The sequence below is a fragment of the Ictidomys tridecemlineatus genome, chromosome 8, assembly GCF_052094955.1.
Source record: "Ictidomys tridecemlineatus isolate mIctTri1 chromosome 8, mIctTri1.hap1, whole genome shotgun sequence".
Classification (NCBI taxonomy): Eukaryota; Metazoa; Chordata; class Mammalia; order Rodentia; family Sciuridae; genus Ictidomys; species Ictidomys tridecemlineatus.
The window spans coordinates 100,558,202-100,585,377 of record NC_135484.1 but is presented as its reverse complement, the minus strand read 5'-3'; the positions used below and the strand labels follow the sequence as shown (position 1 = coordinate 100,585,377).

Genomic DNA, 27,176 nt, shown 5'->3' with positions numbered 1-27,176 from the left:
GTGCTCAGTGCTAAATACTCTTTCCACTTTAGAGCATCCCCAACTCAACACTTTTGACATACTGATCCGGGTGGGTCACCCTTTGCTGCAGTGAGCTGCCCAGTGCATTTCAGGGCATTTCGCCCATCCCCAGCCTCTATATACCAAATGTCAGTAAACACATCTAGCCCAGTCATGACAACCACGAATGTCTCAGGCATTGCCCAATGCGCCCTTTGAAGGGTATAGTTATCCTAGTTGAGAAGTCAGTGCTGTAGAAGGATTCTTCACATGCCTGTAAACCTAAGGCTCATGGTTGCCTTCTTACCAATTTGAAACTTCAACTAGAACTCTGCTTATAAACAATAACAACTACTTCAAATATTCTCATTTAGCAGGCTGCCTAAATTCCGATTCTGGTGATTTGCAAAATGGTTTGTCTCTTACCAGGTTTTTTTCTGATTATACAAAATCTCCCCATTAAGATTTTTAAAATGCTAAATAACTTACTGTGACCCTAAAATAATGCTTATATACCACATCTATCTAGGAGACAGGAAAGAAGAAGGATCCTATCATCTTAGCCAATTAAACTGTTCCATTCTTAGAAATCAAAGCAATATATTAGAATAGTACAGAAGAACTTTATAAAGATTTAGCAATTATCAATTATTTAGAAACAATTAACTCTGAGAACACTAAACAGCACAGTATAACTACATTACAAATATGAAGAAATTATTTTCTTTTTATTTTTCTTTTAAACTAAATGCAAAAAACTTCCAGAAGTGTAAAAACTATTTAGCGTCAATGGAATTTTTGTCTTGTAGCCTCATTGTAGAATATAAAAATTACATCCTTGAGAATTAAATCAAGTGTATCACAACATTCCTTCTCATTTAAGAGTTAATCAATCTCATCAAATGGTAAAAACAAAATATATTTTAAAAATATTAAAAAAAATAATTGAGCTGTATTATTTATTTTCTGCCCAGACTTCTCACCTATACCTCAATAATGAAAATCAACACTATGTGAAACACTGGTCAAATACTTTACAAGGAAGAGTTAAATGTCCCTCAAAAGCATCAGATAATTACCTAAGCCAGAAGCAAGATGTTAGACTAGGCAGACTAATGATCTGATCTAGGATGGTAATTCCCATGGTTCCTAAGGAGCACAAGCATCAATCATTTAATAAATATGTGGTTTCCATTGGACTCCGGAGTGAGTAAAAAAAAAAAATCTCAGCAGTGAGAAAATTGCCCAAGTTTTCCTAGTATATCAATATGTATGTCCCTTAGAGCAAGTCTATTTCTAAGATAACACATTTCTAATCTTTCTTTCAAATGCTATTATATTAATTAATGCCAGAGTAAGTACCAGGGGGAGAAATCCACATAACTGAACAATAAAGTGACAAGTTCAAACAAGATCCCACAACTCTACTTTTTGAATTAGTTTTCTTTTTGATCATAACCATTTTATTTTATTTTTTTTAATTATAATATTTCTGACTTTTTCCACTTTTCCACTTCTCAGAAAACTGTGCATGGTTTCCAAAACACATGGTCTCCAGTTATTCTGTGCCAAAGAAGATACACTTGACTGTAAGTAAGTCTTATATGAAGATTTACTGAATGCTCATAAGCTGAGATTTTTTTTTTATTTTTAAGTGTCATATGGTAGAGTTTTTCTTTTAGTGTACAGTTCTATGGAGTTCATGGAACTACAACCCCAATCAGGATAAAAAACAATTCCCTCATCTCCCAAAATTCCTTTTCATCACCCCTTATCATACCATATTTCACTGCAAAATTGTCATAGATTTTATGCCATTTTTTTTGCAAAAAGTAGGGTGCAACCATTATATGAAACTTCTTTTCATATAATTACTTAAAAATCATTTATTACTAAACTATCTCTGGTGCTAGATTAGGATGAACAGAATATTCGTGAACATACGGGGGTGATGATTATGCAGTGAAACATGGTGATAGCTCCATCATGCCATAACCTCTGGCAACCACAAATTGATTTACTATTGCCATAACTTTCCCTTTTCCAGAATGTTATGTAACTGGAATTATACCAATGTGTAGCCTTTGGTATAATGTACTCTCTGACTATGCCTATCTTTGAGAATAGTCCAATTTTGTGAATATATCAAGAACTTGTTCCTTTTTGCTTCTGAACACTAATGAAATGTAAAAACATAGTCAATATTAGATGAAAGATACTCCGTTTGATTCTGGTTTATGACTGTCACAAAATGAAACTGCTGTAGACATTCATTTACAGGCTTCTCCTTGAACATGACTTTCCATTTTTCTTGTTTAAATGACCTGGAGTGGGATTTCTTGGGCATAGGTTAAATATATTTGTATAATTTCATAAGAGACTTTGAAAACCCCATTCCAGAATAGATAAACAATTTTGCACTCCTGTCAATAAGATGTAAATGTTCCACTCCTTCACCAGTACTTGGTACTCTAGACCAAGAATTGTAATCTAAGAACACTAGAATGACTTGATTAAAACAGATGTCTGTCCACATCAGTAAGATAGGCTAGGACACAGTTATTATAAAGCAGCTAGCAATCCAACTGGAAAATAGCATTATTTTATTTTCCAATAAGGTGTTTTATGGAATATATTTTGATATTAAAAATATGAAACAATAAAGTATTAATACAATTTTAAAAAATCCTCTACAATTCTATTATATAATTTGTTAAAAGGAGTTGTAATGGGCATGAACTATGTGGTTAATATTTTTAAAATAATATTTTACCATAAAAGTGGGCTCCATGTTTTAGAGATTGTCCATAACACATTCGTTAACTCAACAAATACCTGGAGAGTGTTATTATGCTATTATTCTGAGAATAGTACTGAATAGGACAAAACAGGCCTTTGTCCTCATGAGGCATGGTGTGTATCTGTGTGGGTGGGTGGGTGGGTGGTGTTTTTCAGATAACAGTGATCAATTACATGAGAATTTATTCATTCTAAGGATAGGCCTATAATATATTACCTGGACCTATTTCCAGGAGAATTTAGCATTGGTTTGATCAATTCCAGGTACTCATTCATTGAGAACATAAATAAAATATCATAAAATATCAATGGTATTTTAAGTCTGATTTCATAGAAAATGATGGAATTATCATGTATCTGAGAAGTTAGTACAAATTAGAAATGAAGTAAAATATATAAATTTTAGTAACTGAATAAAAATCATCACTTCCAAGATTCTAGAAAAAGTAGTTCCAGAATGCAGACAGAAGAAAAACTATGAAAGATATTTAAAACATCAAAAATGTAGATGAATGGAGAGAGCTCTTGAATGTCATCAATGGTGAAGACTCAACTCCCCTTTTTGCCTGAGAAGTGTCACCACATTCCATCTCTGCTCTGCCTTCTTTCTCTGAAAACTCACTCTTGTTCAGATTTCTAGATTTCCAGCTCCATATAAGGCCATACCAGGGTTCTCCCGCTGTAATTCCTTGGGATAGATGGCTTACTGCCCCTAAAGCCTGTCTGCAGCTACCCAGTAGCAAGCAAGAGACTGTAAAAAACTGGATTTGTCCCCATCTCAGGAAACCAATACACTGCACCCATTCCTCATCTGTGTCACCCAAAGGGGAAATCTGATATGAATAGCTCATTTGAGATACACTAAGGAAGGGATAATAGGCCAGCATCCTTCTATCCTTGTGCACTTAACCTTGTTTCCTTTGGTAAAATGCCTCCCATTACCTGAAAACCCTGTGAAATTTTAAAGGAATTGAGAATCTCATGCTTAAACAAAAGGCTGAGTCAGTTTCGGGAGTTAAGCAACTAACTCAAGAATTCAACTGCTAACAAGCTTCTTCAGAAACGAAGCAGCCTGAACATAATCAGTTCACCCTAATTGATTGCATACAGTTTTATTACATAACTGATGGTTTTAAACTTCCAGCCAATTAGTTTGTCAAACAGAGGTTAAATTCTTGACTGGTTTACTCAAGCTAAATTTAGGCAAGATTTACAACACAACTTGCCTCATCCAGGCAGCCGAAAATGCACATTCTCTTAAACAAGTGAGATTAGTATGGACTTCCCTGTAACCAAAAGGAAAAAAAAGTTTCATTAAGACACTAGTATTAAATATCCAAGACTTTAACTCTCTGTTATATTTTACACAATGAAATTTCCTTTGCTATATAGTTAACTAAAATTTTTTATAGTTAGTATTACTGGTAATACTCTATTTTAAATTATTAAACTAGAATTAAGCAAAAATCAGCTTATTTGTCCTGAGATATTAATCCAAAGGAATCTCACAAGCTGAATTCACTGCCTGTCAGTCAGTCATAGATTTCACCAACTTCTTTTTTCATTTTGTTCATTTGTTTGTTTTTGTGGTGCTGGGGATTGAACTTAGGGTCTTGCACATGCTTGGCAAGTACTCTGCCACTGAGCGACAGATACCCTAGACCAGATTTCACCAACTTCTAATGCTAGGCAGAGATTTAAATCTGTCTGAAATTTTCACCATTTATTTCTGGATATGTTTCTTATAGTCCAACCAAGTCATTTAAAATAATACTCATTTTAAATACTTTTGTTTACCTTACATTTTGAAGATTCCACTAATTTAAATTCAAGTGGAATAAGGTACAGTCTTTTCCTAAAACTACTCAGCTAAAGAAATATACAAACTTGACAGTTTTCACTAAGGATCTATAATGATTTTATCCCGTGCTAAGAAAAATGAAACATACATGAAGGGCTAGACAAGCTATGCATGGGGTTGCCACCTGTGATCCCAGGCATGTGTGGGCTGAGACAGAAGGGTTGTAGATTCAAAGTCAGCTAGGACAATTTAGAGGGAGACAGTTTTAAAATGAAATAAAATGGACTGGGGATGTGGCTCAGGAGCAGAGTGCTTGCCTAGCACAGGCAAGATATTGAGTTCAATCCGTAGGACCAAAAAAGAAACAAATAAACAAAAAAAGGAAGGATCAGACATAGATACAGTTGTGACATAAAATTTATGATTTTAAAATCCAGGCTAGTGTTAAAATATTGTATTAGGGAAATTTTTTGAAACTAATTAGTTCTTCAAATTAATAGAAATTCATCTGAGTATTTCATAGAGCAAGAATCAACAAAATTTTCCTCTAAGTGACCAGATGGTATTTTAGGTTTTGTGAGTCAAGAGGCAAAACTAAGAATAATATATACACATACATGTATAATAAGAAAGAAAAAACCAAATTTCTACCATTTGTTGTTTATGTAATTCAAAACTTATATCAGATTTATCATATTTCAATGTAATTATCAGAACTATTCTACATTTATCATATAAAACTCAATAAAAAATAAAGAATTCAAATGTACCACATTTTCTCTGGGACTCAAAACTAGCAAAAAATCCATCTTTCTTTTTTTATGTTTTTTTTTTCTTTGCTTGTACTTGACTTCAACTAAATGGCATTGAATTTTCCTTAAATTTGTCCTGGATAAAGAAGGCACCAAGACAAATAGCTCCCTGCACTCAAATTGCTAAAATCCCAAAGAAGAAAGAAAGACAAATTACAATAATGCATGTAATATGTGATATGATTAATGTATATACATGGTGCTCCATAAACATTTGTATAAAATGCTATTGTTCATAGACGGAGGTCTTCTGTAAACACTGTTGAAGGTTTTTCTACAGATATCTAATTCTTTCCTGGCTCTTGGAATACTTAATTGATTAAGAATGGCCACTGCATGACTGTTCTGATCCATTTTCATTATACAGATGTATTAGCACTGGGTATCCCAGGGTACTCCAGGTGATTTTGACTAAATCAGAAGAAACAATGAGGACATAGTTAAGATATATTTTATGTTTCTACTACAACTATCACAATACATTTTCTTTTCTCCTAACAATTCAGATTCTGAGGGTCCCAGTTAAAGCAGGACTTTCCCCTAGTAATTTCAAGAATTAAAACCATACTTTTTTACATTAATTTAAAAAGAAACCAAACTCTCAGTTTCTTCCCTCCAAAGCTGCTCTGTGGTGAACTGTGACCTAAAATAGAGCAGCATGCCTGACTGATGAACTACAAAGAAACTTGGACCCATTTTTATTCAGATATGAATCAGATAATAACTTCAGCATCTCTCTGTTCCATACCAAAAGGATGTGGATGTCTACCCTTTTTGTGTTAGTTTCTGGAAACCTCAGATGACAATAATCACACCTACAAAGTCAAGATGCTCTGCAGTTTCTGAGGCAATGCAGGCTGTTCACATCACTGCAGTAATGACCTTTATTTGAGCCTGATAGGTTGTTTGTACTTCACTGTCATACCAGCCATGCCAACACGGGAGGGAAGGAAGGGAAGCAGTAATCAGAGAGAAAGGATGATTTGGAAGACTGAGTCAAGAGTGGAGTGTTGAGGACAAGGCAATCTGAAACAACCAGAATGGAGATGTTGGATAGATAGTTGAATATCGGCCTGAGGCTGGGAGTGGGAGTCAGGGTAGAGTAAAGAGTTGAGAGTCCTCAGCAAAGATCTGGGAGTCAAAGGCCAGGGCATTGATATGATTCAGAGAGGAAAGAGGAGAAAGAAAAGATATTAACGACAAGAACTTAGAGAACACTAACATTGAAGATAACAGTATAAGAGGATTCAGGTGGAGAATATGAGAAAGAAGGAATGGCTGGGACAATTTTGGCTCCCAACTTTTTCTTTTAAAAGAGAAATATGATTAGGTCAAAGTAACATTTGAAGATTCATGTGCTTCGTACTTGATATAAGAATTGAGAAAACTCCATTGTCCATAGCAAAGGACATGAGGGCTGCTGATGGACATGTCCCCAGCTCAGGCCACTTTTCAGTTATCCTGGTAGTGATGGGAAGAAGAAAAAGAGGAGTGCACTGCCTTAGAAATTAAAGGAAGGTAGAATTTTAAGAAGAAGTGGGTGTACTCAGTGTTAAATTCCCTGAAGTTCACATAAATAAGGGCAAAATAATCTAATCGATTTGGCAGTAGCTAATATTTCACAGTGCAATTTCATAAAAAAAAATAATAATGGGGAAGGGACCACAGTGCAGTGGTAAGAGACAGGCAAGTAAGGAAGTCTACAAAGGCAGATTGCTCTTTGAAAATTTTGTCTATGAAGAGATGATGGATATGACACTAGCCACAAGGGATGTCAGGTCAAAGACTCACAAAAATAGTTTTGAGACACAAGTAGAAACCCTGTCTTGGAGGGACTCCTCAGAACCCGATGTGATACACCTGCAAAGCCAGCAGCACAAATGGAAGGCTGCCCTTCTCTAGGAAATGTCTCTCCCATAGGGTCCCATTTCCATCTAAAAGTCCACTATGAAAGACTCATTTAGTTGGGCCTTAAAGGCTTTTTACTGGCAGCAGTTTTCTATTAAAGTGCAAATATCCAAGTAACAACTGGAAATGAGGCCAGGACTGATGCTCAAAGAAGAAAGAGAAAGTGAGAAGGCAAATGCAAAAAAAAAAAAAAAAAATTCTTTTTACCTGATTCATGGTTTTTCCTGAGCTGGCCCTGAATTCAATCATTATCGATAATAAAAAAATCATGTGTTTAGGTATGGTCAGAAAGGAAGAGTTCTGATCAATTACTGGCTTTGACTAGCTGAAGTTATCATTTATGCTTTATACACAGAGGGGCATCATACACAGAGTATCAATTTCTAAGAATAAAAAATTCAACTTAAATTTAATACTAACATGGATCAAAATTAAATCTATTAAGGTGATACAGGAGGCAGTTACAAATGTTAAATGCCCCAGGGCTAAACTTATGGGAATCAATTGTTAATTTTCCCCTACAATTTACAATAACAGAAGGAAGGAAGTGGGAAAATCTAAGTCTCACAGTGATTCCTAGGTGACTTTCCTTTCTGGAAATTTCTTCATCAATTGAAACAACTCCCTGATGCCTGTGTTTGTAGTATTTGCTACTATCTCATCTCAATTCTTTTTCTTGTCCTCATAGGTCTACAAATAGTGGAGGCAGGTCAGTCACAATTTATGGATAGCCCACAGATATGTGCCTCCTTGTGCATGTGAACAACTAGAGGTAATGCTTCAACCTGTCTGAGAGACACTGCACCTTTGATAAGGTGCTCTTCATTTCTACTTAAAATTGAACATACTTTCCCATTCCTGTCAAGGACAACTTTACAGACACCATTTCTAATTCTCACCTCCACTTCAGAATCAGTCCATAGTAGGACACTGGTATCATAACTAATAAGAAAGGGAGAGAAAAGGATAAATGAGACAAAGAAAAGGTGGAAGAGGAGCCAATAGACACAAGAAAAAAAAATTCTATTTGCTTAATCACTTTGTGTCTCACTTCCTTGTCTGTCCACTCCTTCCTTTTTTTCTGTAGTCTAATCCCAGGTAAAACTCTTTATTATGAAACGTCTAAGAAAGTGTGATTCTTCTCTAAAATATAAATGAAGTTTACTTCAATGCTTTAGATATCCAAGGACTAACAATTTGTTTTATATGTGTATGTAATTCTGCCTTTGTCTAAAGTAGCATTTGAGTCCAGACCCTAACTTTTGGGTTTGAACAATGATGGAGATGCTATAAGTTGAACCTTTAAAATTATTACAAGGTACTAGAGAATTCATGTAGTAATAAAGCATCATAAAGAATGGAAAATATAGTATTTTAACACATAGATTCCAACTTTTATTTTATGGCAATTACTAAAACATGTTAAATTAAAAGAATTGTAGAATATATAGGTATCTATTGTCAAAATGATTATTTCCAATATCAATAAATAAGTAACAATAGTCAATGTGATACTCTGATTAGGTTTTTTTTTGACATTAAAAGAAAGAGGATGATTTTCTAATCAAAAAGTTTGCAACTCACCCTAATGAAGAATGTTGAAACTGAAAATGACATTTGAAAAAAAAAATAAAACAATGACCAACATCTTTGCTCATTCTTTCTGCTTTCTTTTGCCTCACTTAAGATGTTTCTATTTATATTTAAGATCTCTTCTAGTCCAAAGGATAACTGTCTGCAAAAGAGAACAAGGAATCTCCAGCATAATGCAGTCATGCCAGGAAGCAATCCTTAGTGAGCAGAGCACAGGCTGGATAGAAACCCTGGTCGCCCTCCTCAGCAGACTTGTATGTACTCTGAGTCCCACATCCTCCCAATTTCTCAAGCAATCTTGCTCTTTATGCCTACTTACATGTCCTTGTGAGCTTTAAAATATATCCAAGATCTCCCCAATCTTATCAAATCCTTTCCCCCTTCTCATAAACCCCAGCTACTATCCTGTCTCCCTTAATTCCAAACATTCTGTACTTGCTAGACTTCCTAACAAAAGGCTTTACTCTCAGCATATCTGCATACTCCTATTCCCCAACCCATTCCTGTTTGACTTCCAGTCTTAAGATCTCTCTGAACCTGCTTATATCAAGATCACCAAGGAGGTCTGTTACTGGATCCAATGATCTCTTTGGTGATCAAAGCTTACTGTGTTTCCCTGGTTGCAGCCCTTGACACTATTATCTAACCCACCTTGAAATGTTTTCAGTTCAAGAATTTAGTGACCTTACAATTGCCCTGAATTCCTCCTTCACATCTATATACTCCTTGTGTATATGCATTGTAAGATCCTCCTTGCCTAGCCATTGCTTCAGCATGGGGTAGGGATTCTTCTCATTGTATACACAATTGTATACACAATTTCCTTCTGTCTCTTGGTCTTGGCTGCCATCCATTGAAGGATTCTCAAATACTCTATTTCTCATGTAAACTATGTACACAGCTGTATATCTGACTCCTTCCAAATTGCTTGAATGTACAGCATATTCAATGTAAAACTGAATTCTTCTTCAAACCTGTTCTCTTCCGCACTCGGCACCACCAACCACTCACTGTTAAAGGAGCAACGTGGGAGATATCCTTGCCTCTTCTGTCTTAGTGATCCCCTAAATCCAATCAGTCATAAGGCCAGCCAATTTCACTCCAGAAAAATCCCATTTGAATCTGTGTATTTCTCATATTATCATTCCAATCTGTGCTGCCTCATTTTCTCCTGCTTCCTTACCTTCTGGATTTTCTGTGTCCTCTCTTGCCCCCATCCAAGTTACTTTAATTGGAAATTCAGATCATAATTTTTAAACTGTAGAAATGATCATAATATTTCTTCATTTAAAATTCTCTGTGAAATCATCACCACTCTTAAGATGAAGTCAAAATGATTAACATGGATTATTAGATATTCTGAGAACTTATCATTCCTATCCCAATATTATGTGCAATTCTCCAGGCAGATTGAATTTCATATACAGCCCTTTAAGCCCCCAAACAGTAGCCTTTAAAAACTAAAATATTTACTATTTGACACATTCTAGAAAAGTTTCCTAACCCTGCTTTAGATATAGGCTTAGTTTCCTCCACTATGTGTCCCTCGATGTTCTTGAATTACCCAGTTATCACATCCATGCTTTATATTACAATTAGCTTCTTTTAACGTCTCATTTTCACACTGGATTCTAAACTCTCTAGAGTTAACATATCCATATCCATCGTTATCATACTGTATCCCAAGTGTGTAGTACGTGGTAGTCTCAGCAAACATTTGTTTAATTAGCCAAAATGAAAATGAAAATAAATAATGTCTTTCACCTTGCTGGGGTTCACGTATAGATCCTGGGAGCACTTCTGTGGGTGTAGGACTGGGGCTATTATTTATCTCAATTTTTTCAAAACGATAATTACTTATGCACGTTGTCCCAGCAAAATAATTAATAGTTCCTTCTTTCCCTCTCCAAAGTATCCTACTTTGGAGCAAGTTAAGAAACTTAGAAAAATTTTATACGCCCAGCTGTCTGAAAGAAGGAATTTCCTAGACCACTGATGTAGAGAAGGTAGTGACCTTTGTATAAAAAGGGCAGAACTCTTCTGCTGGGAAAAGAATCATTATAACAAGTAGTGTTCAGAATCCAGAAAACTTACCAGTAAAATACTGCATTAATGGAACATTAAAAACTAAAATACATTTACTTTACTGACCTGGAAATGAGCTTATTATTTTTAACATAGTCATTATGTGAAAACATATGGAAAATAACCAAATTCTTGGAAATCAATCTATCATGAGTTTGGAATAGTCAGTATATTTTACAATTAATGAATATCTTTTTGGTAAGTTCTTTTTTGTGTGTGCCAAATGGAGAATCGGCTGTTCTGACTAATCAGTGTTTGGGAATGATGAGTCATTTGGGGATACAAAATTTAGGAACTGAAATCACATCTGACTCAATGCCCTTCTTTTGTGAATACAGATGTGGAAGACCAGGGAAGTAAATGTTGCTACGGTGTGTAAAGCTCCTTCAGCAAAATTAAATACACAATAATCAAATATCATATTTACATTTTATTTCTTTTTAAAATGATTTAGAAATCATTTTGAATTTTTATGCTTCAGCTCATCATACAGAAATCTATTTTCCACTTTAGGCGTATGTGAATCTTCCCTATCCAATAGAAAATATTTTTAAAATTTCCCGTTCATTTCTTTTCTAAATGTCTTGCCATTACTGGTCTGAGGTCTAGTCCAAACTCATCAAATACACATCTAATATTATCAATAACAATGTTAGAACTGACCACGTATGATGTATAGACAGACACTAACCTTATGTAACTCTTCTCCTCATTACAAATAATCAGATGAAGGAAGTGCTACCAATTCAGAAATTCTAAAATGAAAAAACTAGTGCTAGGGGCAAATAAGTTGAGCAGGAATACATAGCTGAAAAGTGATACAGATGTGGCTTAAGTCAGACCTTTCCAAGTTGACTAAGAATTATTCTACCTATTTCCTTTGGAGGTTGCACTAGCCACTCCCTATAAGCTACTTCAGCTTCTCTCAGTTCCATCTCTTACTCCAGTTTGCTGTGGCTCCCAGTTCCATGAAGAGAAGGTTAACTGTGCCTTGCCTTCTGCCCAGGGGGCCTTTCTGATGCTACTGCATGAGGTGAACCACTTAGTGTTCATACATGTGTAACCAAGATATTTTTGGCTAATCACAGACATGAATCTCTGTCTTTCCCCTTTGCCCATGAACAGTTTTTAAATACCTTTTGTAAGGGTCTTCAAAAAACCTCACAAGGTCAGTGCTTCCTGTAGGCATCCTGAGTCGCTTCCTCCACTTTGTTTTACTACTGCTGTCCCTCATTCCTATTCCCTGGGACCACTTCCCAAATCAATAACCTATGTGCACGGCTTGGTCTTGGGCCCTGCTTTTGGTGGCATCCAGGATAAGAAGAAGCCATTTCCTCCACCATCTGAAATCATCTTGTCTCTATCCCTCAGCTTTATAGAACTAATATTCAATAGCTAACAATTTTTATCTGAAGAGGAAATCCCCTGTCTCAGATGGACCTGACTTCTTCATTTCCTGTGAATAGCAGAGCTATCTGCATCTGTAGGGTCTCAGGTCCATGTTGAGAATATTTGTCTACCTCTGCTGGAAGCCCTTCTGATTAGTCAGGCTCCTTGAGTTGGAAACATAAGGATTTATAATGAAAAAGAATCACAGTAAAAACAGAAAGAATGAAAAGAAAACAAACCAATAAAGAACCTATCCTATCATAACATTGGAGGTTCTGGTATTTGCTGGCTTTGGAGGGAGTTCAAAATAAATGAAAGAAATGTGTATTTTATTAAATGCTAATATTTAGAAGATGGGGGAGGGAGAAAGATAAATGCTTCCAATCGTATTTGCAAATATGAGGCATCTTCTGTGCCCTCCAAAATGGTTACATGTTTTCCTCACATTTGAGTAACCTACTCATATTTGGAAGTAATGCCTGGGACAAACAAGAAAAATGTACTCAAAGTAGCGAAGCTGCACGTGCATCTCACCAACAGAGATGGGCACCACACTGTGCTCTCAGCCTAGACCATAATACAATAATGAGCTCTCTCTAGCCAAGTTGCAGCTGCCCACCGACTTCCTCCACAGGAAGAGCCTATTGCTTCTGATCCCACATAGGCGAGCCTATAATAAACTCTATCCTTCCTTGAAACATCTGCTATTGTTAACATGATCTCTATTTGTCTTGAAGTATAAATAGTCCCCGAATTTCAAGAGTTCAGAATACACTGAACCGTAACAGCATAGCTTCTTCCTTTTCTTTTTGGTAGGAGCCTTATTCCTCTCTTGGGTTTTGAAATTCATTTCAAGAACAACAATGAAATAAAATGGAGAGGAAGATTTGAGAGGGTCAGGAGTACTCGAGGGGGTCAGAAATGAACAGTTCTCCTTGGTTTTGTTTTTAGTATATTTGCCGTAATTCACGTTGACCATGAATTTGAGCCCTTTTCTGTATACTCTTCTCCACACTGAAGTTAAGAATTTATCAAGATTAAGTCAAGAGGAGAAACCCACTTACTATTACTTATTCCTTGTTTAGTCCTCATGTGGTTTACAGTGTTCAACTATATTAACTTTTCAATTTTTCCTGAGCAAAACACTTCCTATTCTTTATAATTCACACACTTCTTTTCAAGAAGAGAAAATGAGGTGATCATCAGCCTTTTGTGCCCATATATTTGGTCTTTTGGCAAAGACCAAAGCACTGAAGTCTGACAGACCAGGCCTTGCCACTAGGTAAACTGGCTTTACTTCTCTGAATCTCAATGTACTCATCAAAATAATGGATAAAATGCATATTAATTTTATAGTACTGTTAAAGTAATGAATGAAATAGTGCATGTAAAGTATTTGATAAATACTAATAGTAGAGGATAGTCACTTTCTAGAGGTGTGACTGAAATTTCTAGCCTGACTGAGACAGACTATGGTCCTGGTATCTGAACTCAGATGTACAGGAATAAATCCCACATGAATATTCAGCTGAGGGGTTAAAACAGATAAAAGACTTAGAAGAAAGCCTAGCAAGGGGTTAAGTTTATAGCTCAGTGACAGAGGACTTTCCTCTCATGCAGAAACTCTGAGTTCAATTCCCAGCCCTGCCAACACCCCCCAAATACTAGCAGTTTGCAAACACTTTATAAATGTTAGCTATTCATCACTACGTTAATAATGCACAATTAATTATCCTTATTATTGCCATCAGTTTATTGAATGAGCCAGACTCAGCAGGTGCAAGGGAGGAGATTTAGTATTTCCAAACGATTATCATTTAAACTCATGCTGTCTTATGATTTTTCTCAGATCCTGGGATGAAACTCTAGGAAGAGGATACAACTTTTTTGATTACTTTCAAATATGAAAAATCTCAAACCAATCTAGTATCATCTCAGATCCTTTCAAAAACCTCTTACTTTCCTCTGCCTGAGATCCTCTCAGTGACAGGGGCAGGAGGGAATTTGGGTTGACTTTTCAACATTTTCCTTTATTCCTCCTCCTCCACTTACTTTGAGGACTCTGATTCTCTAGGTTTGAGCTTGGAGCCTGGAGTTGAGAGAAGGGAGTGCAATACAGTGTGAAAAAGATCATCCTTGACTAAAAATGTTGGTAATACATTTGCCTGGATGGACTCTTTATGGAATCAAAAACTTCTGTTGGTTCAACAAAGATTTAACCTTGGGATCTGCACTTATCCACCAGGCATGGGAAGTGCCTGTTCCAATTGGTCATTTTAAGACTTCTCTGGTAGCCTCTAGTGTAATGTCTATAACTCACTTAAAGCGACCTCACCCTCTTGGGTGGGTGCCTGTCAACATGATCCATAATGCACTTCCCTAACAGGCCCATATCTGGTCTAATTGGCCAGATATCTTTTTGCTCAGCAAGCTGGACATAGAACTTTCTTCAGCATAAGTTGCTTCAAGCAGTCTCTTAGTTGTACAGTCTTCTGAGTATCAGACAACAATCCCTCTCTATCTATAAGTTTCTACTAGTGATGCCTTGAAGACAAAGTTATTTAGTGTGAAATATGAGGGCAAGCACTATGTTCCACCTGCTGTGAGAAGAGATGGAGAATGCATAACACAATGAAACTGTCTACAAATGATCTTCCCCACAGTCTTCTCTCATGGCAATGAATTCTCACCCCCTCCTGTGTACTGGAGATACAGGATGGGCCAGATAAACAGAGATCACACTAGGTTTCAGCCACTTCCTTTTACAAGCCCCAAAGAGATGATCTTACTCTGCATTGTCCAACATAGTAGCCACTTACTACATGTAGCTATGTAGATTTAAATTTTAATTATTCAAAATAATATAAAGCAAAAAATGAAATTCCCCAGTTTCATTAGTGATGTTATAAGTGCTCAGTTCCTACATGTGGCTGTCAGTTCCCATGTTAGACAGCACAGACAGAAATTTTTCATCATTGCAGAACATTGCATAGAGAGGGCAAGCACTCCAAAATCTTCCCTTGAAGGCAAATGTTTTCTAGCCCGTTATTTTGTCATTAGACCTTAGAGCCTCTGCTAAGTTATAATAGATTAGGAAGATTCACATTTACCAGTTTGTTACATAATCAGTAAGCAGATTTTTAACATCTGGATTCTGGATAAGGATATGTCAAAGCACATGAATATAAGACCATTTTTAAATGCTTATATCATACATAAAGTGGAAATGATTGATTAAAATTCTATGATTGAATCTCAAGTCTAAAAAAAATCCACTCCACTACAGTAAACATTTCCATCTTTCCTAATTACAGGATGAAACTCAGAATAGCATTCACCAAAGCTATATATCCTCTAGGTTTTATAGTTTTATAATCCATGTAAATTTTATTTTTCTAAAAGCAACCCTGAAGAGCAGGCAGAACCATTATCAGCATGCCTGTCCATGGCACGAATGGGGAAATGAGCTCAAAGAACATAAATGACTTGCCAAAGGTGACTGGGAGAGTCAAGAATGCTAAAGCTCCTTCCACCTCACTGCGCTTCTTCCTGAAACGCAGGAAGAACCTTGGAAAGAAATTCTTACCAACAGAAAAAGCTGGAATTCAGATTGAGCTGCTCTCAAAGATCATCACAATTTTAATTTATCAATTATGTATCTTCTCCCAGATGCCTAGAATGCTCAGAATTAAAATTAAAGGCTAAATTTTATCAACAGGTTGCTGAGAAACACCTGGTTTGATGAAGGACACAAAAGAAACACACTGGAGGTTTCCATTTCCTTCACAAAATTGGGAGCTATGTTTCGGTTTTGTTGAGCACAATCCCACTTTGCCTGTCGAGGATATCTTGTTATTTATTCAACAATAGTAATCCAGTCAGTGCCAACTCTGGGAGGACACAGGGAGAGAAATGTGTCACCTAATAGAGTCACTTGACCTCAGATCATGCTGCTGATAGGGTACATGCCTACCTACAGTAGATGCTGGTACTACAGCTGATGCTTTGTTCTCTCTCTCTCTCTCTCTCTCTCTCTCTCTCTCTCTCTCTCTCTCTCTCTCTCTCTCTCCTCTTGTAACCATGCTTAATGAAAAATCAGAAGAAATATAAGGGAATGAGAGATGCCAAATTCCATAGGGATAGGGAAAAGAATCCAATTAGAAAGTCCAAAAGTGGCTTCAATTGTCTTTATAAGCTTTGAAAAGTTATACTTCTAGAGGGAGATGGTGGGTATGCACATGTTCATTATGCTTGTCTTTATAGCACAAAGGTGGAATTCTTTAAAATCAAATAAGTTTTTAAAAATAAGAAAGCAAAGTTACTAAAGCTGCTTTTGCTGGAATGCAGATTATTTTTATAGGTACTTTGGTCTTAAGTTATTTGTTGAAAAACTAATATTTTATATATATATATAAGGCCAACAGAAGACTAAAACAATGTTCTCTGAATAAGGCTTTTCCCCAGATATGCTAACAAAAGAGAGGTATGAGATTGAAATGGTTTTCTTTTAACGTAGCTTGACCACATCCTTCCTATGAGTCACTGCTACACTCTTGACCTAGATGGAGGAGCTGAGAAGAGAGATCAAATTATCTGTGTTCGCCAATGGCCCGATCCTATATTTAGAAGACCCAGAAAAATTCTACCTGAACACTTTGAGAACTCATAAATGAACTCAATAAAGTGGTAGAATACAAAATAAACACCCATAAATCAATCATGTTCCTACACTCCAATGATGAATCAGCTGAAAGAGAAATTAGGAAAACTATACCATTCATCATAGCCTCAAAAAAAGAAAAAAAGAAAAACTTGGGAATCCGTCTAACCAACCAAAGAGGTGAATGAAAGATCTCTACAATTAAAACTATAGAACACTAAAGAAAGAAATTAATGAAAACTTAACAAGTGGAAAGATCTCCCATGTTCTTGGATGGACAGAATTAATATTGTCAAAATTGCCAGTCTACCAAAAGCACTATACAGATTCAATGCAATTTCCACCAAAATTCTAACAACATTCTTCATAGAAATAGAAAAGGCAGTCATGAAATTCATTGGAAAAATAAGAGATCCAGAATAGCCACAGAAATCCTTAGCAAGAAAGCAAAGCAGGACACATCACAATGTCACACCCCAAATTATACTACAGAGCTATTGTAACAAAAATAGCATGGTATTGGAACCAAAACAGGCATAAAGATGAATGGAATAGAATAGAAGACACAGAGACAAACCCATATAAATACAGTTATCTCATTCTAGAGAAAGGTTGCAAAAGTATAAATTGGAAGGAAAAAATGGCCTTTTTAAGCAATGGTGCTGGAAAAACTGGAAATCCATGTGTAGCAGAATGGAATTTAACCCCTATCTCACATCCTGCACAAAATTCAACTCAAAGTGAATCAAAGACCTAGAAATTAGAACAGAAACCCTGCACCAGCCAGAAGAAAATATAGGTCCAACACTCCCAACAGGTTGTCTCAGGAACTGTCTTCCTTACAAAAGTCCTAAAGCACAAGAAGTAAAATCAATAAAATGGGATGGCATCAAATTATAAAGCTTCTTCACAGCAAAGAAACAATCAAGAGTGTGAAGACAGAGCCTACAGCATGGGAGAATATCTTTGCCACCTGCTCCAAAGATAGGGCATTAATATTCAGGATATGCAAAGAACTCAGAAAACTTACCACCAAAAAAACAAACTACCCAATCAATAAATGGGCAAAGGAATTAAACAGATACTTCTGAAAGAAAGAAAGAAAGAAAGAAAGAAAGAAAGAAAGAAAGAAAGAAAGAAAAAGAAATTTAAATAGTCAATAAATATATTTAAAATGTTAAATATCTCTAGCAATTAGAGAAATGCAAATAAAACTACACTGAGATTTCATCTCTCTCCAAACAGAATGACAATTATCAAGAATGCAAGTAAAAGTAAATGTTGGTGAGGACTTGAAGAAAAGGGTACACTCAATACACAAAGGGGTAATAAAGGGAAGAGAGACAGGATGGGATATGGAAAGACAGTAAGTTAATCTAATATAACTTTCCTATGTACATATATAAATATACCACAGTGAATCTCACCATTGTGTATATTCACAAGAAACTAATTTAAAAAAATAACTATGGGTAAATGAAAGAAAGATCAATAGAGAAAAGGGAACAGGGGGTTGGGGAGAAAGAGGAATAAGAATAAGAGGTACTAGGGATTGAATTAAAACAAGATAAATTCCATGCTTTTATAATTATGTCAAAATGGATTCTACTGTCATGTATAACTAAAATGAAACAATAAAAATACCCATCATCAACTTCAGAAAGGATTGTGTAAATATGTTCAAATGTACAAAAAATAATACAATAACTTGAGTTTATTCAGAGGTAGAAGTTCAAGGTAGAAGAGCCTATTCTCACATCAACTTAAAGTAGCACATTTTAGCTATTGTGAATTGTGCTGCTATAAACATTGATGTAGCTGTGTCCCTGTAGTATGCTGTTTTTAAGTCCTTTGGGCATATGCTGAGAAGAGGAATAGCTGGGTCAAATGGTGGTTCCATTCCCAATTTTCCAAGAAATATCCATAGTACTTTCCATATTGGCTGAACCAATTTGCAGTCCCACGGGCAGTGTATGAGTGTGTCTTTTTCCCTACATCCTCTCCAATACTTATTGTTGTTTGTATGCATAATAGTTGCCATTCTCACTGGAGTGAGATAAAATCTTAGAGTGGTTTTGATTTGCATTTCTCTAATTGCTAGAGATGATAAATATTTTTTCATGTATTTGTTGATTGATTGTATATCATCTTCTGAGAAGTGTCTCTTCAAGTCCTTGGCCCATTTATTGATCGGGTTATTTATTTATTTATTTATTTATTTATTTATTTATTTTTGGTGTTTAGCTTTTTGAGTTTTTTATAGACCCTAGAGATTAGTGCTCTATCTGATGTGTGAGGGGTAAAGATTTGCTCCCAAGATGTAGGCTCTCTATTCACTGCACACAAATTGTTTCTTTTGCTGAGAAGAAACTTTTTAGTTTGAGTTCATCCCATTTATTGATTCTTGATTTTAATTCTTGTGCCACAGGAGTCTTACTAAGGAAGTTGAGGCCTAATCCCACATGATGGAGATTAGGGCCTATTTTTGCTTCTATTAGATGCAGGGTCTCAGGTTGTTTTCCTAAGTCATTGATCCATTTTGAGTTGAGTTTTGTGTATTGTAAGAGACAAGGGTTTAATTTCATTTTGTTGCAATATAGAGTTCCAGTTTTCCCAGCACCATTTGTTGAAGATGATATCTTTTCTCCAATAATATTCTTGGCACCTTCGTCTAATATAAGATAACTGTAGTTTTGTGGGTTAGTCTCTGTGTCCTCTATTCAGTACCATTGGTCTACTAGTCTTTTTTGGTGCCAATACCATGCTGTTTTTGTTATTATTGTATTATATTTTTGTTTTATAGTATAGTTTAAGTCCTGGTATAGTGATGTCACCTGCTTCACTCTTCCTGCTAAGGATTGATTTAGCTATTCTGGGTCTCTTATTTTTCCTGGTGGATTTTATGATTGCTTTTTCTATTTCTATGAGGAATGTCATTGGAATTTTGATCAGAATTGAATTAAATCTGCATGGTGCTTCATCAACGTTTATAATAGCACAATTCACAATAGCTAAACTGTGGAACCAAACTAGATGCCCTTCAATAGATGAATGGATTTAAAAAAGGTGGCATATATACACAATGGAATATTACTCAGCAATAAAAGAGAATAAAATCATGGCATTTGCAGGTAAATGGATGGAGTTAGAGAAGATAATGCTAAGTAAAGTTAGCCAATCCCAAAAAACCAAATGCCGAATGTTTTCTTAGATATAAGGAGGCTGGATTCATAGTGGGATAGGGAGGGGGAGCATGGGAGGAATAGATGAACTCTAGATAGGGCAGAGGGGTGGTAGGGGAAGGGAGGGGGCATGAGGTAATTAATGATGGTGGAATGTGATGGTCATTATTATCCAAAATACAGGTGTGAAGACACAATTGGTGTGAATATACTGTGTAAACAACCAGAGAAATTATGCTCTATATGTGTAATAAGAATTGTAATGTATTCTGCTGTCATATATAAATTTAAAAAAAGAAAAGAAAAGAAAATCAGCACAAAGCTCCTGCTCAGTGGGGTCTTGGGTGTTGAGTGGGGCTGACTGTGAAGCTGCTGCCTGGCTGCCCTGCATGTCTTCTCTTCCTCCCTTTCCTGGTTATGGATCCTGACCTCTCCCACAGAGATCTAGAACTGAAATCTTGTCAATATTATTCCTCCATTATTTTGGATCTAGTGATTGATCCTGAAGTGCTAGTGGCCAAATAAGAATTATCCATATTAATCCAGGTTTGATATACAAACCTTGAAAAAGAAGTGTTTGCACCTAGGTTTACTGAGATGGGATAACTGAGTCCATTCCCCACCACCACTGCATATAACAAAAGCTCTTTGGCAGCAGGAGAAAATGAGGCCAAGTGTCATGAGCAGCAGAGGTAAGCACAAAAGAGAAAGAGAGATGTTGGCAGCATTTTGTCCTTGGCCTCAGTTCCTGTTAGTCCTCAAGGGCCTGGTTCTTCTACTTCTTCAATTCTGTTAGAGTTTGCAATGTCCTTCCCAGAGGCACAAGCCAAATATCGATCTGTTGCTTACAGTTCTTATGGTTGTGACTCACTTCTTTACCCTGATTAATATTTTGAATAAGTGATCTCCTGACAGGCAGGATAAGGAAGGAGATTCTGGGAAGAGAGAAGCTGGACACAGTCATGAAAGCATACAGCACCATTGCAGAAGAAAGTAGCCTGGGTTCAGAGGGATGAGCTCTATCAAGAAATAAGGCCAGCAGTGTAGGCAAAAGCCAGACTGAGAGAAAAAAGACTTTTTTTTTTCTTTTTGACTCTCACTTCAAGTGCCTACCACGTGTCTGAATGCAAAGGGCCTTACACTTGATAAGGTAACCCAGCAGAGAAAACTTAGGTTAAATAAACCTTGGCTAAGTAGTTATTTTCTAATGGCTAAAATTTCTGCTTCATCTCAGAGCATTAACATTTTAACAGTGGCCTGTGCCACACAAAAATTCTTTACTATACCCAAAGGATCCACTTTTTATGCTGGAATTCAAGCCCAGAGGGCAGGCAAGTTGAACAGACCTTGTAGGAGGGAAAGGAACCACTCCCCAGCTTCCTTCAAATCATGCCACTCTGTGAACCAAGGCTTACTTGGCCTCCCAGCAAGCCCTGCTCCCTCTCTAAACCACTCTTCCAAGGTGTGCACCACATTCTCCCAACAATGTGCAGAATGCTGCTTACTCTAGGAATCTCACCCACACCTACGACTTCCTCTTGGGAAAAAAAAAAATCCAGGGAAATATTGTCTTTGTGCTTCCACTGAATCACAAGTAGTATTGATGTTCACAGACTATAAATGTGGATCTAGTCACTGTTTCCTAAGAGTTAAAATTTTAGAGGGCACACAGAAATATTAAAAATTCCCTTGCAGATGATCTACTTGAAGTTTAAGCAATAAGGTTATTCCTGGTGGGATCTAAGTTGAGCATGGATAAAAAATTATACTGCCATACTATGTCACAATCATTAAATAACATTTTTTATCTGCCATCTGATCTATAGATAAATAGAGATGGTCTCAATGAAAGTGATTTATGATATTTCCTGCTTTTTCACATAAAATAAGAACAACTATAAATGGAGACATAATCAAATAAAAAAGCATGGAAGCGGCATTTAAAGTTGATAATGCAGTTCCACACAATGATAGATACAAGCTCCCTGCATCAAGACAAAAGCAAATACAAATTCAATGATCATGTGTTTGCAGTTTATTTCCTATTTATGTTGTGAGAAATTATCATTTAACTACTTATAACATGGTACAGGAGTTATACTGTGTGTACTTAAGCCGTTCCAATCATTCACCACCTTATTTAATTCAGTACATATTCCTTAGAGGCTTATGAAACTCTGAGCTAACAAGAATGACCACATGCCAATACACTGACATGACAGCTTCATAGAAATGTGCAAAGAACAGCCAATTTAAGTACTTACACAGATTGGACTTCAGTGTCAGTCAGATGTTAAAAGTTTCAGGTAACACACAGTAATACAGAACATGCCAAAATAAGAGTTAGATTATGTTTTAGGCAATCTTTTCCCATAGATCAAAAAGGAAATTGAATTTAGAACAAGGATTTTCAATCTCAGAATTATTAACATTTGGAGCTAGATAATCCTTTATTGAGGAGGGCTATGTAACACATAGTAGGATGCTTAGTAGCCTCCCTGGTCTCCACCTGTTGGGTCCCCAGAGCAATCCCTGCAGTTCTGACAGATAAAACTATCTTCAAATATTGCCCACTGTCACACAGAGACAAAGTTAACATTAATCACTCTCCCACTCCATTGAGAATCACTGACCTAAAGAATTCTTATGAGAACCAAATGAAAAAAAGTTACTGTTTTTATAAGTTGTAAGTTACCTTACAAATAATCATATTTCTTTATATAATAATAGAACATTTTTCCAATCTTTTAAATGGACAAATTAGATTTTTTAAATGGCATTCTTTCTTTTAGTAAAAACATAGTTATGTTTTTGGCTGGGTATAGTGACTTTGGCCACATACAAGAAAGCAAGTCTTACAACTCTTCAAGAATAAGATCATTCTTTTCTCATATTTGCATTCCCAGAGCCTAACCCAGTTCCTGATATACATGGCTTGTCTCCATAACTCTTTTGTAAAAGAAACAGAAAATCTTCACCAGGAGCAGTTGTGCACGACTATAATCCCGGATGCTCAGGAGGCTGAGTCAGAAGGATCATGAGTTCAAAGCCAGCCTCAGCAAAAGCAAGGTGCTAAGTAACTTAGTGAGACCCTGCTTCTAAATAAAATACAAAATAGGACTGGGGATACAGACCCTGAGTTCAATCCCCAGGACACAAACACACAAACACACACACACACACACACACACACACACACACACACACACATACACACACACACACAGGAGGTCTTCAAAGATAGTTTACTGTGTATATTTTAAGAATGTTTCAACTTCAATGATTCTCATTAATGACATAAATTTGGCATTTCGAACACTAGAAAAGCTCTTCCACAGGAGTGCATGGATGGGGGTGGGCATTGCTAACGAAACATCCTTAAACTACTCTACTATGAATTATATTTTTATATTATGCTAAGTTTTTAATAATTTTCAGAGAGTTATCAAGTCTCCACTGCCACCAGAATAATTCACATGGCCATTATGGATCACTGAGATCAAACTAATAACTCATTCCTCTCATATCTACTTTTTAAAACTCTTCTCGAGTTTTAAAAATGCCAAGTAAATTTAAAAAGAGCAGAACAAAATTTCATTTTAAAAAATATGTCCCCCAAGACTCCTCAGGACCTGACTTCCCTCCAGGTTCCTATTCTTGTTGCAGGCTGCTCATCTGCCTTCCATTCTCCATCAGTCCTTTACCCTTCTCTCCTCTCAATGCTCAGGCTCTTCTCACTTGGGGCTTTCTCATAATTTGCTCATTGTTTAGAAGACTTTTTCCTCCATACATTTCCTGGCCACTCCATGTTGGTCTCAGTGTACACTTCCATGAACACTAGCCACCCTCCACTGGCCACCACCATCAGCATGCTTAACTATGATGCAATTATGGCACACCCGTTTTTCTTCTTTATAGCATTTATAATAGTTGCAATCATACATTCATTCGTGTGTGTGTGTGTGTGTGTGTGTGTTTGTGATTTGTCTCTTATAGTTTACTTCTTCTAATAGAATGTTATGACAAGGTGTCATTTTGTACATCTACTACCTGGCACACAGGAAATGTCCAATAAGTATCTGTTGAATCAATGATTTCCTAAGTGAATAAGTGTGCACATTTAAACTTGAACCCCCTAAAGGAAAAGCTCTGGAAGCAATAATAGCCATTTTAGACTAGAAAAGAGAAAATTTTCAGATAAGAAATGTATTTGAGGGTCAGCAAGGCCAAGAAGGACCAATCCTTCAAAGCACAGTGTATCTGCACCTATTTCTTCCTTCAGTGAAGAAGATTGACCCAGCATCTCTTCTCTTTAAATGCCCCTCAATTCATCTTCATTGAGGGTTATTATTTTCCTTAAAGCAGCTCAGAATTAAGCAGATAAACATGCAGGGAGAGCTTTGGTTCCCCAGTGGGTAGTGCTATCTTTGTGCCCTCTTGCCTCTGTGACAAATAATAAAATGTTATGTGTTGCTCATCTGCTTGCAAACACCTTCAAACAAAGGCTCTCCTGCTTTAAAATGCCATGTATTTCCCAAGTTCTTCATTCCATTAGTTTTATTTCCCTTTTCTTTACCAATCTCACTTACTGTATTGTTCCACCTACCACTTTATTCCAGATAAATTTCAGTTTTAACACTAGCTGCAATTTATTTACCAAGCTCCAATCCCAGAGGTTTCCAACCACCTAATGAATATCTCACTGGCTCCTCTTCCATAAGGTGGGCACTCCAAACTCTTTAAAGCAAAGCTTAAGCAATCATACTCTTCTTTCTCATCCCCCCATATCTGCTTTTGGAAACTCCATCCTCTGAAATAGGCTGTCTATGGAATACAGAGTCACTGTTGATTCCTTTCCACAGCTCCCAAAAGTCAGGAGTAAAGAAACTTTGATTTCCTCTCTTATTTCTTTGATCTATTCCATCCTTTCCATGCTAGTTGCCACCAATCTCTTCCAAGTCAATGTATTTCTTCCAAATCTAAACAATTGGGACAGTATCCTCGTGAGTCCATGGTCCATGCTCCAAACTATTTTTTCATTCTGTTTCCTGATGCCTGATCAATCTTCCTACAGGCTGTGCTCTGTAGCCTAGCTTCCTATAGGCTCCTCCTCTGTTCCAAAATCTTCAAGGCCTTCTCAATGGTTACTGAAGTAAAAACACAAGTGTTATTAGTATTTTGGTTGGACAGTAAAGTCTCTCCATTGATATGGCTCTACCCTCTCTTTCTGCTCAACATGTTTTCCATACTGCATCCAAAGGAAAAGCCTCATGTTTTGTAAAACTGAGTTGTTTATTTATGCCTAAACTCAATATGAAGATCCCTTTTCTTTTTCTGCCAAAATCCCACCAACTATATCAATAAATGCTCTTGGAATATGGTATATATATTTACGCATACATACATTGATGTTATTGGAGTAACTACTTGGGTTACCCCTCCTACTAAATTTTTATCTTAAAGTTAAAATACAATCTTACTTATATGTTCTCCACAGAGCTTATATGCAGGAATTATCATAGGTATTTACACAAAAGCTTGAACACTAAACTCAAAAAGACCTGGACAAAAATCCTGGTTTTACCACTTGCTATATAATCTTTAGCAAAGTCCTGAAACTCTGAGATCCTAAGTTTCTTCATATTCAGAATGTAGCTGCAATCCCACAGTTTCCAACCCCCTGATGAATATCTCAGTGGCACCTCTTCCCTCTGGTGAAATAATATGAAAGATAATACAATAACTTCCTAAGTTATTGTAAAGATATATAAAACACTAACACAGTGTCTGACATGTGAAAGGCACTGGGTAAGACCTTTATTAGATGGTAATAGAGAACAAGACGTGTTGGTTAAGTTAAAATAAAATTAGCTTAATAAATCTTTCCTGCCCTCCAGAAGGTTATAATCTGATGGGGAGGGGGAGTTACCATCATGTGTTATTATTATTAAGCATTCTAAGGAAAATGTAACATGAATAAATGATATCACCAGTAAATTCCAAGGTTTCGAAGCAGGGAGATTTCCTTCCTCCTGGGGTGGATATGGTGTGTCCCCTGAAGTACAAGCAGCCTCTGCAAACTCCCCTGCCACATGAAACATCCACAGGAATGGGCTTACTCTGATGAGTAAAGGGTTACTCATTTGCTTTTTCTTTAAAAGAAATAAAATGACACTCATTTTAAATGAGCCATTAATCATTTATTTACTTCACTAATTACTTTACTGATTTCTTTTTTAATTACCTTTTTATTAAAGGCATCCTAATACAGGGACTAAAAATCTGGTCTGAACTACTCTCAGCCTTTCAGTTAAGATCAAGTATAAGAAGTCTGGTTCCGTAGGTTACATGATCTTAAAGGAGTCATCCTGTCCTGAGACCTCCTTAATATCAACAGTAGCATAAGAACTGTGGATATATTTTTTTTACAGGAAACATCTAGCAAAGAGTGAGGTGATGAGCCTCACTTTAAAACAATTCAGTGAGTTCATATGGTAGGTCTACAAAGCTTTCTCTCCATGTCATAAGCAAAGAAAACCTTTGCTAGTGCTCCACCTCTTGCACCATTAATCCCCCAGCATGAAGGACCCAGTTTGGAAAGTGGAATATAAAGAATCAGGCCTTTCTAATTACCAGATAAGTATCATATAGATAGATAAATGTCAGAATTTATGCCTATAAATCTACTGACTATTGAAGAACAATTCAGGTTATGTGGAACAATTTTGAAAGAAATGGGGAAATTAATTACTGAGAATTCCAAAGAATGATGATGTATTTTTTAACTTTCAAACTGGAAGTTAAAATAAGAATGGTTATTTAAAAACAATCAAAGGTGAGACGACATTTTTGATGGGTTGTATGTTTGTATGCAATCAAGTGATTTAGGATACTTTTCAGATTGTGTGTGTGTGTGTGTGTGTGTGTGTGTGTGTCTGTGTACATGT

At 36.3% G+C, this 27,176-nt stretch overlaps 1 protein-coding gene across 7 annotated transcripts in view; it reads right to left on the bottom strand.

The window, feature by feature from the left end:
* Positions 1 to 27,176, bottom strand: part of Pkhd1 (PKHD1 ciliary IPT domain containing fibrocystin/polyductin) — a 432,625-nt gene that overhangs the window by 68,567 nt on the left and 336,882 nt on the right. Inside the window, exons 61-62 of one of the 7 annotated variants that reach the window (XR_013425107.1) lie at positions 26,220 to 26,381; positions 22,250 to 25,376 (exon numbers count right to left, since the gene is read on the bottom strand). The exons of 5 other annotated variants lie outside the window; for them this stretch is intronic. Coding sequence is in view for 1 of the 2 variants with exons in the window: in XM_078019908.1 (XP_077876034.1) it covers positions 25,327 to 25,376 (50 nt within the window). In the remaining variant the exon portion in view is untranslated. Of the gene's footprint in view, positions 1 to 22,249; positions 25,377 to 26,219; positions 26,382 to 27,176 lie in introns of those variants that run through there. One more of the 7 variants, XM_078019908.1, reaches the window with a different exon arrangement.